At 40.5% G+C, this 18,839-nt stretch overlaps 1 protein-coding gene across 4 annotated transcripts in view; it reads right to left on the reverse strand.

Moving 5' to 3' along the window:
- The window catches only part of GRIK1 (glutamate ionotropic receptor kainate type subunit 1), a 691,364-nt gene that overhangs the window by 122,342 nt on the left and 550,183 nt on the right, over positions 1-18,839 (reverse strand). For all 4 annotated transcript variants that reach the window (XM_082246622.1, XM_082246620.1, XM_082246623.1 and 1 more), the window contains 3 exons: positions 15,675-15,788; positions 11,213-11,416; positions 7,541-7,764 (listed from right to left, as the gene is read on the reverse strand). In XM_082246622.1, the coding sequence (XP_082102748.1) occupies positions 7,541-7,764; positions 11,213-11,416; positions 15,675-15,788 (542 nt within the window). The remainder of the gene's footprint in view (positions 1-7,540; positions 7,765-11,212; positions 11,417-15,674; positions 15,789-18,839) is intronic.

Raw genomic sequence — 18,839 nt, forward strand, 5'->3', positions numbered from 1 at the left:
ACCTTAAATAAACATGTAGCAATGGGGAAGGTAGTGGATGTGTTTGACCAGGTCAATTGGATGACAAATGCACTGGGTAGACTTGATCAAACTATAATGCCGGCCATAGACGGAGCAAATTTCTATCCTGCAATCACTCTCAGTGTTAACAGTGGAATGTCTTCTGCTGAGCCATTGTGAAAAAATTATAGACCGTGCTCAAGGAATACCAAAAAATGTGTAAACTTGTGAAGAACACATAAAAGTGAAGTTAGTGCTGTGGAAAAAGTCCCATGTATATTAATGAAAGCTTCTCCTTTAAAACATCAGAAACCAGCCATCCATGTCTGTGGGATAGATATATCCTCCACCAATATCCACATGCACATACTATTTACCAGAAAAAGTTGACCCCCATTACAGGTAATCAAATAGGCACTGAATCAAGGATCTGAATCAAGGATAAACAAAAGTCCTAATAATTCCACTCGAAAATCCACAATTTGAAACCAGTGATTAGATATTGAGGTTGTCCGAGTAAGTATAGAGGGGAGATAATAAAACCTCTCATGGTGTAGTATAATTAAAAGGCTGTTTATTAAAAAATAGTAACTTACAGTTTAAAATTCACCATTCAGACGATTCAGCTAGGCTGGAGCTTGATTGCATGCAAGGGGATGCCGTTCTGCGTTCCAAGAGCCGGAAGTGATGTAATTGCGTATCCCAGTTCTGATACGTTTCGTCAGCAAATGTTTGACATCATCAGGGGTCATGTGTTCTCCCAGCGGGGGTTCAGGGAAGCAATCCACACTGGGAGAATACAGTGATTATTGCTAGTGGCAATAACAGCCGCTAGCGATAATAATGTAAAATTCGGCAGGCTGGTTGTACCCAAGTTGATTGATTGATCAACTAGGATACATTCAGTCTGCCTATACATGGTTTGAATATCAGCCGTTTTCTGCTGAACCACCCAAGATTTGAACCGTCTATGGCTAGCTTAAAACCTATACAACTTTTAATTTTTATTAATTAATTTAGACACTCTGCACAACTGCTATAACAGGAAATTGCAGCTAAGATCGAATGGAGTCTGTTAGAATAATGTCTATCTGAGAGCATAATCAATTTGTTTACTCCAATTGATCTTTAAGTAGTAAAGTAAGGATGAGGATGCAGAGCTTGTATCTTCAGAAACAAGTTGGTGATGACAGTTTCCATATTATAATCCTGACAGTTTCCCTTGAATACTTAAAGCGGAGTTCCAGCCATTTACTCACCTGTCCAACGGTCCAGCGATGCGGCCGCCGGAAGCCTCGATCCTCTCCCTCGGCGCCGGCATCACTGCTGTGGGCACCCGGCTGTTACAGTTTGCGGCTTCACAGCCGGGTACCCACTGCGCATGCGCGAGTCGCGCTGCGCGCCGTGATTGGCCGGCAATCTTCTGGGACCTCTGACGTGTCCCAGAAGATTGCAGGGAGGGAGGGGGAGAGGAGAACTTCCGCTCAGGGCGCCGCGGCGCTCCGAGCGGAAGTGGGAGCGGGTACCTGTCAAAACTAGGTACCCGCTCCCCCCCCCAAAAAATGACATGCCAAATGTGGCATGTCGGGGGGTCAGGACTCCCTAAAGCGGAAGTTCCACTTTTGGGTGGAACTCCGCTTTAAAGCCAGCAGAAGGCAGTGCCACAAAACTGGTTGCTGAATCTTACAACATTCACAGGTTGGGCCTCCAGAAATGAAACACTGTGCTAGGGATTTGCTAACCATTTTGAGGACTTTTTTTTTTTAAACAATCAGGATTGCTTCATTGAAGGATCAGCAATACAGTGTATATGAAAAAAACAAAAACAAAGAAAGCATAAATTGTACGACATGGTGTAACACAGTGAAGTTGAGGAAATTTTTAATTCATTCTGATCATGGTATTGTGTTAAAGCAGTTAAAGTGGTATGAAACCCTAAACCAAAAATTATTATATTGCAGCTTAACAATCCTTAGATGTGATGGCTGAATTTTTTCTTCTTTACTTTCACCTGGTGATCTGATCAGTGACACGCAGCTAAAGTCATTTAGCTGTGTGTAATCTGAGGTTCAGCTACTGAGCTCTGTAAACTCTACACTTTATTTAGCTAAGCCATTATAGTCATACTAAAGGCAAAATAAAAAAATACATATATGAAGCAGATTGTCAGTAGTATTAACAAAGCAGTCTTTGATTTTCTAAGTCTCCCTGTAACAGTCTTATTACATGTTGATTCTGCTGTTATTTTTCAACTTTATTTAAAGCCAAACTCCGGTCAAAAAAGTTTTCCATGCAGCCAGGCTGTGCTCACACTGCACAGGTCAGTTGATCATTTTGTCTAGAGGTGAGGAGAAAACTTATACTCACCTGATCCTTCATTCCACAAAAAACAGTGCTCCCCTATGGTCCTGCAGTGGTCTGTTTCTGGCCTATGGAGCCTGCTCTGCGCTTGATGACATCAGGAACAGTCCACAATTCAAGCTGGGGTGCGCAGGTGCCGGACTGGTCTTGTGCTGGGAGGTTTGGAGGTTTAGGTAAGAAAATCTCCTTTCACTTCTCCCCTTGACAAAAACGAGCAGTTAACCTGTGCAGTGTGGGCACAGACCCACTGCATGGGTGAACTTTATTTTTTTTTTTTTGGGCTTTAACAGACAAAGTTGTGCAGCAAAAGTGGAAGTTAGAGGTTTGAGAATTGGTAAGCTACCATTTATTACATTTTTGGTTTTCATTTTCGATAAGCTTTAAGAGACTGATAAGCACATTAAAGGCAGCCCAGAGCTCCACTGGTACAGACATGTAGTGGACATTAGGATTGAAGGATTAAAGCTAATTGTAAGTTTCTGTAGAAAGGGAATGTTGACTATGCAACAATGATGGCGCCCACGCCAATATTATATGAATTCATACATTAAAAAAATGTCTTCATCTGTGTACAATTTAAGCTGTGCCCAGAGTTTAGCTCTAATGAGCAAAACTCTTTCTCCCCATCTAGACAGAGCACGTTTGCTAGTTTAAGATTAAAACAGAAAAATATTTAAAAAATGATTTTATTAAGTTTAATTTCCTTATAATTTATAATATTTATAAAACTTTTTGAGGCTCCAGGTATTTCCCAACAGGGCCAGGGCTCAATTCACTAAGCTTTACCACATGTGGTAAGGGTATCATGTTTGTAATTTGCATAAATTATCACATGTGATAAATAAAGTCCAATTCAATATAAAAAAATAATGATTTTGCAGTAAACAACAGAAAAAAAAAATTGTCATTAAATATCGTAAAAAATCACACAGTAGTCTGTTAAGTCCAATTCACAAATGAAACAGGAACTAAAAAATGTGTGATATTTAACACCACCTTTTTGGTGGCGGTAACCAGTGCAGTACAAGAAATAGGGGCTTATTCATGCCCTCAGAAAGGGGCATTCCACCCACCAAGAGCCTAATTCAACCCACAGAAGACCCACAGAAAGGGGCCTAATTTCACCCACAGAACACCCACAGGAAAGGATACTATTCCACCCACAGAAAGGGGTGCAATACTACCCTCAGAGAGGGGTCTAATTCCCCCCCATAGGGGACACACAGAAAGTTGACACTAGTCCACCAGCAGTGGACACACAAAAATGTGGCTTTATACATAACGAGTATAAAATAAATTTTTATTTTTTTAATTAAATCAAAAAGGCATGATGTGCAGTGCAAATTAAATGCAATCATCAGCTGAAATTTAACATCAAGAACTTTAACCACTTAAGCCCCGGAGGATTTGGCTGCTCAAAGCCCAGGCCCTATTTTGCGATTCGGCACTGCGTGAATTTAACGGCAATTGCGTGGTCATGTGACGCTGTACCCAAATTAAATTGACGTCCTTTTTTTCCCACAAACAGAGTGTTCTTTTGGTGGTATTTGATCACCTGTGCGATTTTCATTTTTTGCGCTATAAACAAAAAAAGAGCGACAATTTTGAAAAAATAACAAAATTTTTTACATTTTTTATATGAAATTCTCAAAACAAAAGGAAAAATCAAAATTTTTAACGTTTTATGCCATTTTGTTTTCTGCTACATATTTTTGGTAAAAAAAATCGCAATAAGCGTATTTTGATTGGTTTGCGCAAAAGTTATTGCGTTTACTAACTAAGGGAAAGATTTATGTCATTTTTATTGTTTTTTTTTTTTTAACTAGTAATGGCGGCGATCTGCAATTCTTTTTGCGGGACTGCGACATTTTAGCGGACAGATCGGACCCCTGACTGACATTTTTGACACTTTTGGGGGTACCAGTGCTAAAAATATGCACTGTTACTGTAAAAATGACACTGGCAGGGAAGGGGTTAACTTTGCTGGTGATCAAGGGGTTAAGTATGTCCCTAGGGGCGTGATTCTAACTGTGGGGAGGTGTGGCTTGTGATGTAATCACAGAGACATATGATCCTACATACAGGATCGCATAGCCTCTGTGATTACTTTAGTGAGAATGACTATGTTTTCATCAGCTGTCTGTCTTTCTCCCTCTCCTGCGGGAGATCGCGAGTGGCCGGCGGACATCGGAGCCGCCAGTCACACGCGCTGGCTCCCCAGGGAACAAGTGGGGGTGGGAACGCTTGACCCCTACAGGCTCGTGGGCAAGCAACGTAGTACTACGTCACTTTGCCCAGAAGCGGCTGACTGCCGCAGTAAATAGTCATGTGGCGGTCGGCAAGTGGTTAAAAAAAAATAATAATAAGAATAATTTTAGTGCAACAATGTAGTATGTCAACCATGACAATTACAGCTAGAAGTGACCTCTTGAAGTGGCTACTTTAATACTTTTGGTTATATACACCATTAGAACAAGTTAAACTTGGATAGGAACATGTAAAGTTAAATAAACATTTTTAAAAAAATTATTAAAAAAAATAGCCAAGTTTTCTTTGGTTTACACAATATAAAAATGGCACAGAATTGGGCCAAAAACATAGCACAATCTACAAACCAATTGCAAAAAAGTTGGGACACTGTACAAATTGTGAGTAAAAAAGGAATGGACTAATTTACAAATCTCTAAAACTTATATTTTATTCACAATATAATATTGGCTCATTTTGGATTTTATAAGAGCTACACAGCCCAAAAAAGTTGGAACAAGTAGCAATAAGGAGCCGGAAAGGTTAAATGTACATATAAGGATCAGCTGGAGGACCAATTTGCAACTTATTTGGTCAATTGGCAACATGATTAGGTATAAAAAGAGCCTCTCAGAGTGGCAGTGTCCCCCAGAAGTCAAGATGGGCAGAGGATCACCAATTCCCTCAATGCTGTGGCGAAAAATAGTGGAGCAATATCAGAAAGGAGTTTCTCAGAGAAAAATTGCAAAGAGTTTGAAGTTCTCATCATCTACAGTGCATAATATCATCCAAAGATTCAGAGAATCTGGAACAATCTCTGTGCGTAAGGGTCAAGGCCAGAAAACCATACTGGATGACCATGATCTTCGCGCCCATAGACGGCACTGCATCACATACAGGAATGATACTGTAATGGAAATCACAACACGGGCTCAGGAATACTTCCAGAAAACATTGTCGGTGAACACAATCCACCGTGCCATTCACCGTTGCCGGCTAAAACTCTATAGGCCAAAAAAAAAAGCCATATCTAAACATGATCCAGAAGCGCAGGCGTTTTCTCTGGGCCAAGGCTTATTTAAAATGGACTGTGACAAAGTGGAAAACTGTTCTGTGGTCGGACGAATCAAAATTGAAAGTTCTTTTTGGAAAACTGGGACACCATGTCATCCGGACTAAAAAGGACAAGGACAACCCAAGTTGTTATCAGCGCTCAGTTCAGAAGCCTACATCTCTGATGGTATGGGGTTGCATGAGTGCGTGTGGCATGGGCAGCTTACACATCTGGAAAGGCACCATCAATGCTGAAAGGTATATCCAAGTTCTAGAACAACATATGCTCCTATCCAGACATTGTCTCTTTCAGGGAAGACCTTGCATTTTCCAACATTACAATGCCAGTCCACAGACAGTATCAATTACAATATCATGGCTGCGTAGAAGAAGGATCCGGGTACTGAAATGGCCAGCCTGCAGTCCAGATCTTTCACCCATAGAAAACATTTGGCGCATCATAAAGAGGAAGATGTGACAAAGAAGACCTAAGACAGTTGAGCAACTAGAAGCCTGTATTAAGACAAGAATGGGACAACATTCCTATTCCTAAACTTCAGCAACTTGTCTCCTCAGTCCCCAGACGTTTGCAGACTGTTATAAAAAGAAGAGGGGATGCCACACAGTGGTAAACATGGCCTTGTCCCAACTTTTTTGAGATGTGTTGATGCCATGAAGTTGAAACTCAACTTATTTTTCCCTTAAAATTATACATTTTCTCAGTTTAAACATTTGATATGTCATCTATGTTGTATTCTGAATAACATATTGAAATTTGAAACTTCCACATCATTGCATTTTGTTTTTATTCACAATTTGTACAGTGTCCCAACTTTTTTGGAATCTGGGTTTTAGTAAAGAGCACTTTCAGCAGCTCTAGTAGGCCATACATTTACAAAAAAAACAAATATTTGTGAATGTATGATATGATGGATATTTAGGCAACAGAGTTCCACATGGAAAAGATAACAGATTAGATTACCAAGCATCAGGAGACATACATTTGAGAAGGTAGTTCAAATTGCAGTGCCTCCAAATACAAATACCGTAAAAAATGTTAAATTAAAACATTTTTTTTTGCAAAAGTAAAAGAAATGACTTTAATCAACCCTTAACCACCGACACGTGTGATGAATTACCGCATTAGAAAATGCGGTAGTTACCGAACAATCGTAAAATAAAAAAAAATACCACATTTGTTGTTTATGGATAAATTCTTAGTGAATTGAACTTTCACAACTGATTTACTGAATGCGTTATTTTACCTAATTTTATTTGCCGTTATTTAACTCTTAGTGAATTGACCCCAAAGTATGTTAGTGGCAGGATCATCGGGTGAAAATAAAGAAAAAAGTCACCACATCTAAAGGATTGGTAAACTGCAAAAAAAACAAAACAAAATGGGGGTTTAGATACACTTTAAGCCCCCCTCCTCTGCTCTGCTTTACTCTATCAAACTATAGATACCTTGTCGGATTGGCACCTTTTTTCTCTTCCTTCACTTCCACTATCCACTATCAGCCTGATTTACCCTTTCAGCTAGTTACCAGGGGGTAGCTAGAAATTACTAAAAAGAAAGATTGCTGGTAATTACGCACAACCCAATTTTCAAGTTTAATATTATTTTAGCGATTGTAGATATGGAATACATGAAACTCTGTATCTATTTTCTGCCTCCATATTTTATTTAATACAACAAGCATGTGCTCAGGACAGTAAGTAATAGCAAAGAAAATTTGGAGGTAGAAAAGCAAATCACGGCAATAATTTTAACTATTATAAATGAGAATATGCAAAGTTACATTAGCACAGCCTGTAAAGTGTGTCGAGAGCTGAGAGAACGGCGTTTACCATGAATGTCAATAGGAAAGTGCCTTACCTTGCGATGACAAACAAGACACAACTGACTCCCAGGCAGGCGAGAAGCACGTACATCCAGATATCAGGGGAGAGGGGGTTGAGGAAGGAGAAAACTCCAGGATTGGTACCGTTTGGCTTCCGGTAGAGGATACTGATGCCCAGAGTCATGAAGGGTTTGGAGAAATCTATGACTTTTTCTCTAACGTAGGTGATGGTCAGGGGGGCGACAGCCAGGTCTGCTTTCTGCAAATATAGAGATTTGGTTTTCTTATTGGCTAGCAGTATTTAAAGCAGAACTAAACTCTCTCAATCAACTATTTTTAATCCTTATGCTGCTAGCATTGATAAATAGATAGGAAGGTATGTTATATTTACTTGCTTTACGCTTTTTACATTTTCTTCAGTTACTTCCTGGTTTCTTGTCTAGGCCAAAATGATGTCATACATTCCAGAAGTATTCATGAGCATTTTTATTTCTTTCATTTGGAGGAGGGGTTTACTCAGTTAAGCACACCCTCCTGACCGCATGCCTAAGCACAGATGGATTCCAAAAACTCCTGTATTTGTATTTTTGTATTCCATCATATAAATTGATAATTGTATCAAAGAGATTAAGGACATGCTTAATACGGCTGCAACAAAGTAACTGACAAGGAAGCCATGTGCAAATAAATATTCTGGGTTTAAAAGGACCCATCAAAAAAGTTGGTTATTTAGAGGTCCAAGCAGTGTACCTTGTAAATTAAATAAATAGAAAAAAAAATATTTTATATGAAAAGCATTTATTATTGCAGTAAATTCACATATTACAAAATTGTTACCAAAAATATTAATCCCTTCATCCTTCACCAGTTAAAAGATGACAACGTTGTGATAAATGTCAAATCACATGTCCGGACCTTAGCTGCTAATACACATGCCAAATTATTATAGTTCCAACTGTTGATGCTGGGATTGAAAATTAGGGATAGTCGACCATAAATCTCTCCATAGTTATCTTATCTCCAAAGTGACTATCAGATACAATTAAACAGAGGAGAGGTCACACAAACAAAGCCATGAACTATTTAGTATCAAGGAGTGCAAGAGGACAGGTGTCCACACAATGAGATTAGAGGAGAGGCGGTTTAACCACTTTACCGCTGCTCACTAGAGCTCTGCTGCGGCAAAGTGGCTCTTGTAGGTCTGACGACGTAGACCTACGTCGGCAGACACACCCCCTTCTCGGCGGCGCACGCGCGCCGCCGGAGGCTCGCTCCCACTGTATTCAGTCACAGCGGGAGTTGGACCAGGGGAGGAGCGGCGGCGATCGCCGCTGCTCTTCCCCGATCGTTGGGGAATCGAGTGTGGAGATCCGCCCGCTTGTGTAAACAAAGCGGGCGGATCTCCTAAGTGACAGGCAGGGTCAGATTGCAGGGTTCAGCATGTTTTAAAGGTGCAATGTCACTAAAGTGCAATGTCCTCTGGTGCCAAATACGCAAATCTTCTTATAATAATAAATCTTCATATAACTTCCACCATCAGTGAGTGAAAGTGTCTTTCTTCACCAACATTTAAGCACACATTGTACTCACCAGAACTAGATGACCCCCATTACATTTTGGAAAGGAAGACACTGGAATATCTACTCATTGATGGTGGAAGTTATATGAAGATTTATATTTATAAGAAGATTCATGTATTTGGCACCTGTGGACATTGCACTTTATGGACACTGCACCTTTATAACATTATATTTCATTATTTTATTTTAATTTATCGTATTACATTTTAAAGTGATGTTACATTTGTATAAGCACTTCACAGCACCTTGTACACTTTGGGAGCACGATTAATTAAAAATTGGTTTCATAATTTTCCATACTATTTTATTTTTGGAGGCTGTGGAGGGAAATTTGGGGAATAGTTCATGGTTTTGTTTGCCATGTTTGACCTCTCCTCTGTATGAGGGTGCATTCATCAGTTTAATTGTATCTGATAGCCACTTTGCAAAAAAGCAAAAAAGCTAAATTGGGACTTTTCAATAAGTGGTCTACTATGCCATAAATATGTCACTTTTTTATCTTCAGTGGGTCAATTATTCACCCTTTTAGTACTTGGTTATTCCACATTTTATCCTACTTGCTTCACCCTTTTGGCTCTAGGCCCCTCTGGTTCTCACCAACAGCCTGATCCCTTTACTTATTACCATCATTCTATATTACATATTTATATATATTATCCTCGTACCCTTATAGATTCTTACCTGTATGATCAATGGTGGCTGTCTGTGATCCTTTTTGGAGTCTCTCATTATATATATATATATATCACTTCATTACCTCACCTGCCTGATGCACGCAGGCCTCGTTCCCTCAGTTCCCGGGTGGGACTTATTCCCGGATACTACGCTACCTCATTGTAAATTATGCCTCTCGTATTTATGTGAGGTTTACTTGTTTACTGGTTATACTGTTATTCATTATATGTATTTTCTTTAGACGCTTGTATCATGCCTACTCCTGATGAAGTGAACACAGGCAATTTTATCTATTACAAGTCAATTTTATATCATGTTTTCAGGACCCTACTCATTATTTGTATGTACCAGGAGAATACTGCATTACTATGTACTTTTGTCTTAGACCATTAAACCCATTTATGTTTCATTCATATATACCCCATTACCATGGGCTACATGGTTTTACTGAGCATTTTGGTTTTACCAGTTTTTGGTCTATAGACTGTTAATAAATAGACAATTTTATTGTTATCCTGCTGGTCTCTCTTATTATGTATTTTTGTTTATTCTGTGGCTGGTCACACCTCATATAAAGTCCCAATTTTGCTTTTTTGCTTTATGCAACAGGGATGGAGACTCTGTTGGTCAAGGAGTCTCATATAAAGTCCCAATCTTCCTTTTCCCCTTTAGTTCCTGATAGTCACTTTGGAAGATAACTATGGTGAGATTTATGGTCGACTATCCCTAATTTTCACTCCCAGCATCAGCTGGGAACTGTAATAATTTGTCATGTGTATTAGCAGCTGAGCTCCGCACATGTGTTTTGGCATTCATCACAGCGTTGTCATCTGTTAACTGGCGAAGGGTGAAGGGGTTTATATTTTTGGTAACAATTTTGTATTTTATAATTGTAAGAAGATTCACGCATTTGGCACCTGTGGACATTGCACTTTATGGACACTCCACCATTATAACATTTTTTTTTCATTATTTTATTTTATTTGATTGTATTATATTTAAAGTGATATTACATTTGTATAAGCACTTCACAGCACCTTGTACTCTTAGGGAGCGCAGTTAATTAAAAATTGGTTTCACTAAGTTAGGCTAAAAATTTGCCATAAAACAGGCTGCTCCACATTTAGGAGATTAGGTTTATCCAGTTTTGGACAGATTGGGGTATTATCCCAAATTGTCTATATTAGTATGGTTAATGGCAAATAAACTGGCGTAAAGTCATACATCAAACCTTATGAAACACATAATACAGGTTCACATTAAGATTAGGGGTTAGGTCATGTAGAGATGGGTTTTATTTTTTATTATCTTTTTAGCACCCCAGATCACATGCCAAGAACCACCAGAGCCAAAATCTAAAACATCAAGAATAAATCAGTTATTGTAGCACTAAGGGCAGAGGAATAGTGTTAGTCACACAACAAACACATAATGATTGCTGATGCTGCTTACGTGATCGATGAGTTCTCTGACCATTCCATTCCATTCTCCTTTGTCATTCTGTGCCCCATATTTGCCATCTACTACCAGCCTGACTTCATATATAAAGCCCAAGATGGTGGAGAGTTCTTTCAGTAAATCCAGGCAGTAGCCCTCAAATCTGTCATTTCCATACAGGGGCTTGTCTGACTTCCTATACATTACGTATGGGTCCTCCTAAAACAAAGATAAAGTACCATAATAAATTGCACCATCATTAAAGGAGACTTATTAAATCACAGTGTACAATCCTGCAGTGGAAGACATGGCTTATTGGTTAAAGAGCCTCTAAACTCAATAATAAAAATGTACTATATTGCAATTTACTAGTAGATATTGCTGCATTCATTTGTCTTTTTTTTTTACTTGGTGATCCTGCCAGTAACGTCATGTCCTAGGGTGACAAAGCTTACTCTAAAGTATCCATGGAGATGAAACATTGCCATACTAGGATAATAAGTTTGTCAGGACTACAGAACACCCTTTGCTCTTCTTCATAACATACAGGGTAGTGCTTTTTCATTGATGGGTAAAATTGGGCATACCTGCGCTATGGAGTGTGTATACAACATAAATACATGCACATGGGTAAAAAACGGTGGTTTTGCTGCCTCCAACTTATCACTAGGGTAAGAAATGAATGGGGTTTAGGAGATGCTGGTGTATGGCGCTAACACCGTGCACAAACAAAATTGTGCAAAACTATGCTAAAATTATTAAATATAGGGTATAAACCTGTAAAAAAGTATAAAAAGTGCACTGTGCTCAAAAGATTAACCCTTGGGCCAATATATGCTGAAATGAACAGAAAGTGCAATGTGCTGCAGAGTAAGGTCTGCTTGCTAAACCAAATGAATAAAATGCACTTGTGCTGATATAGTGGGTGCCAGATAATGAGTGACCGCTGGCACCCACTGATTAGCGAGGAGGAAGACAGGACAGAGCTCGGCATATGTAAACAATGCCCAGCTCTCTCCTCAGTGGGGATGTGATGGTTTTTGTTGCCCTGCTAAGCAGGGAATAAAAACGGACACATCCCTTAGCAAAAGTACCTTACAGTAAACGCACAAACATTGGTTAGGCATACATTTAACCCTTTGTTCGCCCTAGATATTAATCCCTTCCCAGCCAGTGTCATTAGTAAAGTGACAGTGTATATTTTTAGCACTTATCACTGTATTAGTGTGAAAGACTAGGGTCATGAGGGCACCCTATACAGCATATGGTGGACATGACCCAAAGTCAAGAGCTGTAGCTTTATCCAGTCAGCAACACAAATCAATATTTCTTTTTCCCCATCAGTAGCTTTATTGTGCAACATAATTCTGTAAATCTCAGCCATCATTAATTTCAGCTGATTTATTTTGCTGCCAATTCCTTGCTGGTTTTAGAGTTCTCAAGCAGAACTTTAATGCGTACCTTGTACTACAAAGTGCAAAATGCATCAGGCCCCCCTCCCAAACTTCAAAACGGACGTAATAAAGTGGTCCAAGCCTTTTAGGTGCTCTCTTTTTACTCCTGTAACCCCATATGTTATGTTTTGTGCTTATCTAAAAATGTTTATTATATAAGCAGCACTCCCTTTATGTCTCTATACAGCTGACCCATTAATCAACAAGTCTGGTATAGACAAAACATGATAATCCTTTACGGGACATCACTGTGTGGGGCTGAGTGGTAAAAAAGTGCCACTTCTCTTACCATGGATGAGCTTAAGTTTCGCTCTGATTACAAGTTCAGACTACAATTGGCTGTTCAGGTGTTCAGGCGTTTAGCTATAGTCATAGGTATGCACAGCCAATTGCAATAGGGTATGCACCCTAAAGCTCAAGTATACATGCGTGTGTTTGTATACTATTTATATATATATATATACACAGCTTTTTTCTCACAGAATAGATGACATGCAACATGCCCCCCCCTCCTTTGCCCCAGGAAGGGGAGCATGTTGCAGCAAATGAAGGGTGTGGCAGAGTGCAGTGCAGGTACTCGCTTTGTACAGAGTACAGGGTACAGAAGTGCACTTCGTACAGACTGCAGGGTTCATGAGTGCGCTACATACAAAGTGCAGTGTTCAAGAGTGTGCTATGTACAGGGTTCAGGAGTGCGCAGTGTAGAGTGTAGAGTTCAGGAGTTTGCTATGTGCGTGCAGAGTTCAGGAGTGCAGGGTTCAGGAGTGTGCAGTGTACAGAGTGCAGGGATCAGGAGTGTACTGTGTAGAGAATGCAGGGTTCAGGAGTGCGCAGTGTGCCGAGTACAGAGTTCAGGAGTGTGCTAGGTACAGAGTGCTGAGTTCAGGCTTGCACTACATATAGGGTTTAGCAATGCACAGTGTACAGAGAGCAGAGTTGAGTTAAGGAGTGCACTATGTACAGGTGCAGACTTCAGGAGTGCGCAAGCTACAAAGTGCAGGGTTTGGAAATGCGCTACATACTAATTGCAGAGTTCAAGAGAGTGCAGAGTTTAGGAGTGCGCTACATACAGGGTTCAGGAGTGCACAGTATACAGGTTGCAGAGTTCAGAAGTGTGAAATGTACAGAGTACAGAGTTCAGAAGTGCACTACGTACAGGGTTTTGAGGTGCACAGTGTACAGAGAGCAGAGTTCAGGTGTGCACTACATACAGAGTACAGAGTTCAGGAGTATGCTTTGTACAGAGTGCAGTGTTAAAGAGTGTGCAATATACAGAAGGCAGAGTTCAGGACTGCATTTCTCAATGGCCACTTTAAACCAAAAATGACTCCTCCTTTTCCCCTCAAATCCCCCCAGTACAGAATTTTCCTCCCACACCCAAATCCCCCTCCTTGACAGACTCACATTCCAAGTCTAGCACATCTAGTGTAAATCCTTCTCCCCTGCCATCACAAGCCTTCCACCCCCAACCCAATCCCCTAGCTGTACAAAGGCCACCATCGATTTCTCCTCCCAACACAGGGGTGGAAGATGCTCTTCCTCCCAGGCTCTTCCTCATGGTCTACCATAAGACAGATTAGAACTGAGGAGGAGCCTAGTGAAGCTTCCTTGGCTCTATAACACTAGTGTGACAGGTAGCATTTGGTGGGGAGAGGTACCGCGTGTGCTGGCAAATGTAGCGGGGCAATGCCTGGATGCCCAGAACTAGTCATTTCATTGCCCCTCCCTTCCTGTACATTACACCAGCTGCACCTGGTCACAGCGGGGAGGGCTTGGTGCATTTGCTAAAAGAGGAGCACTGTCACTTCTAAATGCCGAAGCCAGGCTTCTGTGTTTAGAAGTGACAGTAGTAAGCAGAAAGCACAGGGCCAGCGCCAGAGGTGACAAAACTCTGTTCCAGTCCATTCCGGCTAAAAAAGAACCCTGTGCGCACAGGGTGATTAGGATGTGCTCAGGCAGAGGGTATAACATGGGACATTATTATAATTATTACAGTATTCTTCAGAAATTACATAGTGCCAAAAATCTGCACAGTGCTTTACAATATAAATGGAGATTATACAGTTACAATAAAATTTGAGACAGGAGGGTTAGGAGGGCTCTGCTTGTGAGAGCTTATGATATAAAATATGGGAAGGATGGCATGTGTAGGTGGTATGTGTAGGCCTATTAATACATTTATAAAAGGTTTAAATTTCTTATTGGCAAAGAGAGAAATGGAAAATTTTCCATCGAGCTGAAAAGTCTCTGCAAGTGGTAAAAAAGTCTTCAGCCCTCTGGAGGTCCTCGTCACACTGCATCATTAGCCATAAATGGCCTGATTGCCCCAATCGATGGTCAAGTCTATCACATTGCTTGTATTCAGCTATGTATGGGCACTCTTACGTTCAGGGTAATTATTCTGTGTATTCTGTAAAGTCAGTTATTTAGTCATTCTCATTGGAAATACTTCCAGTATAATTAGTTCAATTAGCCTTTAATTGGATTTTCAATGGATTTTCCAAGACAGGAATATGCAAATCTGTAACCAACACTTTGGCACCTTGACCCTCCGCTAGATGACATCAGGAATCTCGTGGCTTATGTATAGTCTGCACAGTTTCTTCTCAGTCAAAAATCATCCAATAGTAGTCAGGCGTTATCGCAATCAGAAGTAGAATTTTAGGAGTAAAAGCATTACTAATGTTGGGAGTGAATGTCCATTGGTTATCATTTTCTAGCAACAAGGCAGATCTCTTGAGTTGCTAAAGGGGAGTTTTTCATCCAAGCTTCTGGGAGGAGGAGGAGGAGGGGGGGGGGGGTTATGACAATAACATTTATGAACATTTTACAAAGCTGCACATTTTTTATTGTTTACTGGGGTCCCTTGTCTGCATGTCCCTTGTCTGCATGTCTTTCCCAATATTTGTGGCCAGCAGGAATCTGACTGTATTATTCTTTCCTAGAACAAAGTGTTTGTTGTGAATACGATATCTTCATTTGAAAATGTACCTTTTTTACGTAATCTTTCAATGCTTACTTACCAGAATGGTGGTCACAATCAGCGTCCGGTTGGCCAGAGAATCTGTAATGTTAGTTGACTTGTCCTTTGTATTGTCTGTCATGTTAAGGCCAATATTTGAATTCCAAACTCCAACCTTAAGAAGAAAAAACAAATATAACTTAATTTTATATTGTAATCCACGGCTTATATATATATATATATATATACACACAATATATAAAGTATTGGGACGCCTGCTAAAGATTTTGATGAGCGAGTTTGGGGTGGGGGAACTTGGCCGGCCTGCACCTCAACCCAATAGAGCACCTTTGGGATAAATAAGAGCAGAGACTGCGATCCAGGCCTTCTTGTCCACATCAGTGTCTGACCTCACAAATGTGCTTCTGGAAGAATGGTCAAACATTCCCATAGACACACTCCTAAACCTTGTGGACAGCCTTCACAGAAGAGTTGAAGCTGTTATAGCTGCAAAGGGTTGGCCTACTCAATATTGAAGCCTATGGACTAAGACCGGGATGCCATTAAACTTCATGTGCATGTAAAGGCAGGCGTCCCAATACTTTTGGTTATATATATATATATATATATATATATATATATACCAGGGCTTTTTTTCTCCGAGAATAGGTGCAGGTACTCCCCTCTTCTGAGTCACCCCTTGACTCCGCCCCCTACCCACCTCCGAGTGCTGTTCTTTGGTTCCACCCTCTACCCACCTCCCGGTCTCCCCCTTTTAGAGAATACAGAACCAAGTATCATGTTGTGGCTCTAGGTAATTTGTATAGAATTTGTTAATGATAACTAACAAAGCAGTAAAATAGATCCCCTGCAATCAGCCACAATAGACCCCCCCCCCAACAATAGATCCCCCAGCAACAATAAATCTTCCCCTGCAACAATAGAAAAAACAGTAAAATAGATCCCCTGCAATCAGCAAGAATAGACCCCCCCCAACAATAGATCCCCCCAGCAACAATAAATCTTCCCCTGCAACAATAGAAAAAAACAGTAAAATAGATACCTTGCAATCAGCAACAATAGACCCCCAACAACAATAGCCCCCCTCACCAATAATTCCTCCACTGCGACAATAGCCGTCCCCCAACCACAATAGCCCCCAGCAACAATAGTTCCCAAAGCAGCAATAAACCCCCCACTGTAACAATACCCCCCCCCCCACAACAAAATGCCATCCAGCAACAATAGATTCACCCCCGCAACAATAGATCCCCCGGCAGCCAGCATCAATAGGCCATTCAGCTCACCCCACTGACCCCAGCACCCCTTTGCCATTGCATACATTCAGACTGGAGGTGCCGGAACTGCGTTCCCCCGCGTTCCCGCTGAAAAAAAGCCCTGCATATATATATATATATATATATATATATACACATATACTGTATATTAGTACTAGCACACAAAAGTAGCAGAAAATACAAATACTGTAGATCCTAGGTAAGTGGTAAGCAATACATTGGAGAATATGTGTGTATGTTTCTGCTACTTACCTTGATACTTTGCAACTAACAACATTTTTATGTTATTGTGTTCTGATGCATACACTAGATCACATAGTCCAGCCAAAACATAAAGAAGCTAACCTTTTTTGACTAAGCATTTATTATTTAGCAACCAGTCTGCCTAAAATCATGAGCAGCATAGCCCTCTCTGTACAGCTCAAACACCTCCTCCCCCCCCCCCCCCCAAGAAAAAACCCTTCATGTATAATTTTTTACTTCCACTTTATTTTGGTTTGCCAAGTAAATCACTGTGTATGGGGAGGTTGTCAGCCCTAAGAAAAGCCAAAAAGACAATTTGTTCCATAAGAAATTGACTGTGGAGATTTAATAATAAGTTTTAGATCCATAGCAACCAGCCGTGCATTTATAAACCCATCCGGCTAACAAGAGGGAGTTTTAATTTCATTTTCCATCTCTGCGGTGCCGTGTCCCTTTATTACTTGCAGCGCTGATCTGAATAATCAAACACTGCTATTTCATAACACACACTTGATTTATTGAATGTAAAGGTGCACGCTGTAAAAAAAATATAAGCTTTACCGAACTGAAGAAAGAGCCATTTGTTTCCATGATAGCCATACGTCAGAACCCTGCGGAATTACTGTCCTTCAGGCCCATGCACAGGGAATGTTTGAATAGTCATCTTCTGATGTTTGAACAGTCATCTTCTGATGTTTGAATAGTCATCTTAGACCTTCACGGTGTAAGCAGCTGCTCCTCTCAGCATGCCCACTGCTGTGGAAAAAACTTAGCTCATGCTGAGTCTATCAACCTTAGCATCCAGCAAGAGCCTGTGCAATCGAACTCCTGCTAACTGGTTACATTGTCCATCTGAATCTTGATTTGAAGCTAAACTCATGCTGAGTCCAGATCACCTTTCTACAAAAGCCTGCTATAAGTCAAAGTTCCTAGGAAGTACTGTTTACTGGCCATAGATCAGACGTCTTGCATGCCCTAAACGGCATATGATTTAGCAGTGGATAGTAAGCAAACTAAAAAAATAAGACCGAAAGTTTTCAGACACGTGACCATCACACCCATATGCTCTTGTTGGATATTCCATTTCAAAATCATGGGCATTATTTTGGAGTTTCTCCCCCCTTCCCCTTTTTACTTACAAGATTTTTGTGAGTGTGCCTATGGGGATTTAAGCCCATGTAGCCAAAATGAGAATTTAGTAGGTCTGATACTGATACTGGACAAGAAGACCTGGCTTCCAAACAGCAATCCAGGTCATTGCTTTAGAGCTGAGATCAGAGCTTTGTGCAGTACACATGAGTTCCTCCATACCAAAGTGGTCAAACCATGTATTTTATGGAGCTGGCTTTATGCATAGGAGCACAGTCATGTTGTAACAGAAGAAAACCTTCCTCAAACTCTTATCACAAGGTTGGATGCACACAATTGTCTATAGCAGAGGTATCCAAGCTTTCTACACAAATTGCTAGTTTACTGTCCTTCAGATTTTAGGGGGCCAGACTGGGGCCACTGAGAGTAGAAAATGTCCTGGCATCAGTGGGAGTAAACAATGTCTCATCTTTGGTGGCAGTGAGAAGCATTGTGCCCCAGTGTTGGTTTCATTGGGTGGGAAGAATCATGCCACATCCTTGGTGTCATTGGGAGGAACTGTGCCCCATCACTGGTGTCATTTGGAGGGATTGTAC

The sequence above is a fragment of the Pelophylax lessonae genome (genome assembly GCF_965119305.1).
Source record: "Pelophylax lessonae genome assembly, chromosome: 2".
Lineage (NCBI taxonomy): Eukaryota > Metazoa > Chordata > Amphibia > Anura > Ranidae > Pelophylax > Pelophylax lessonae.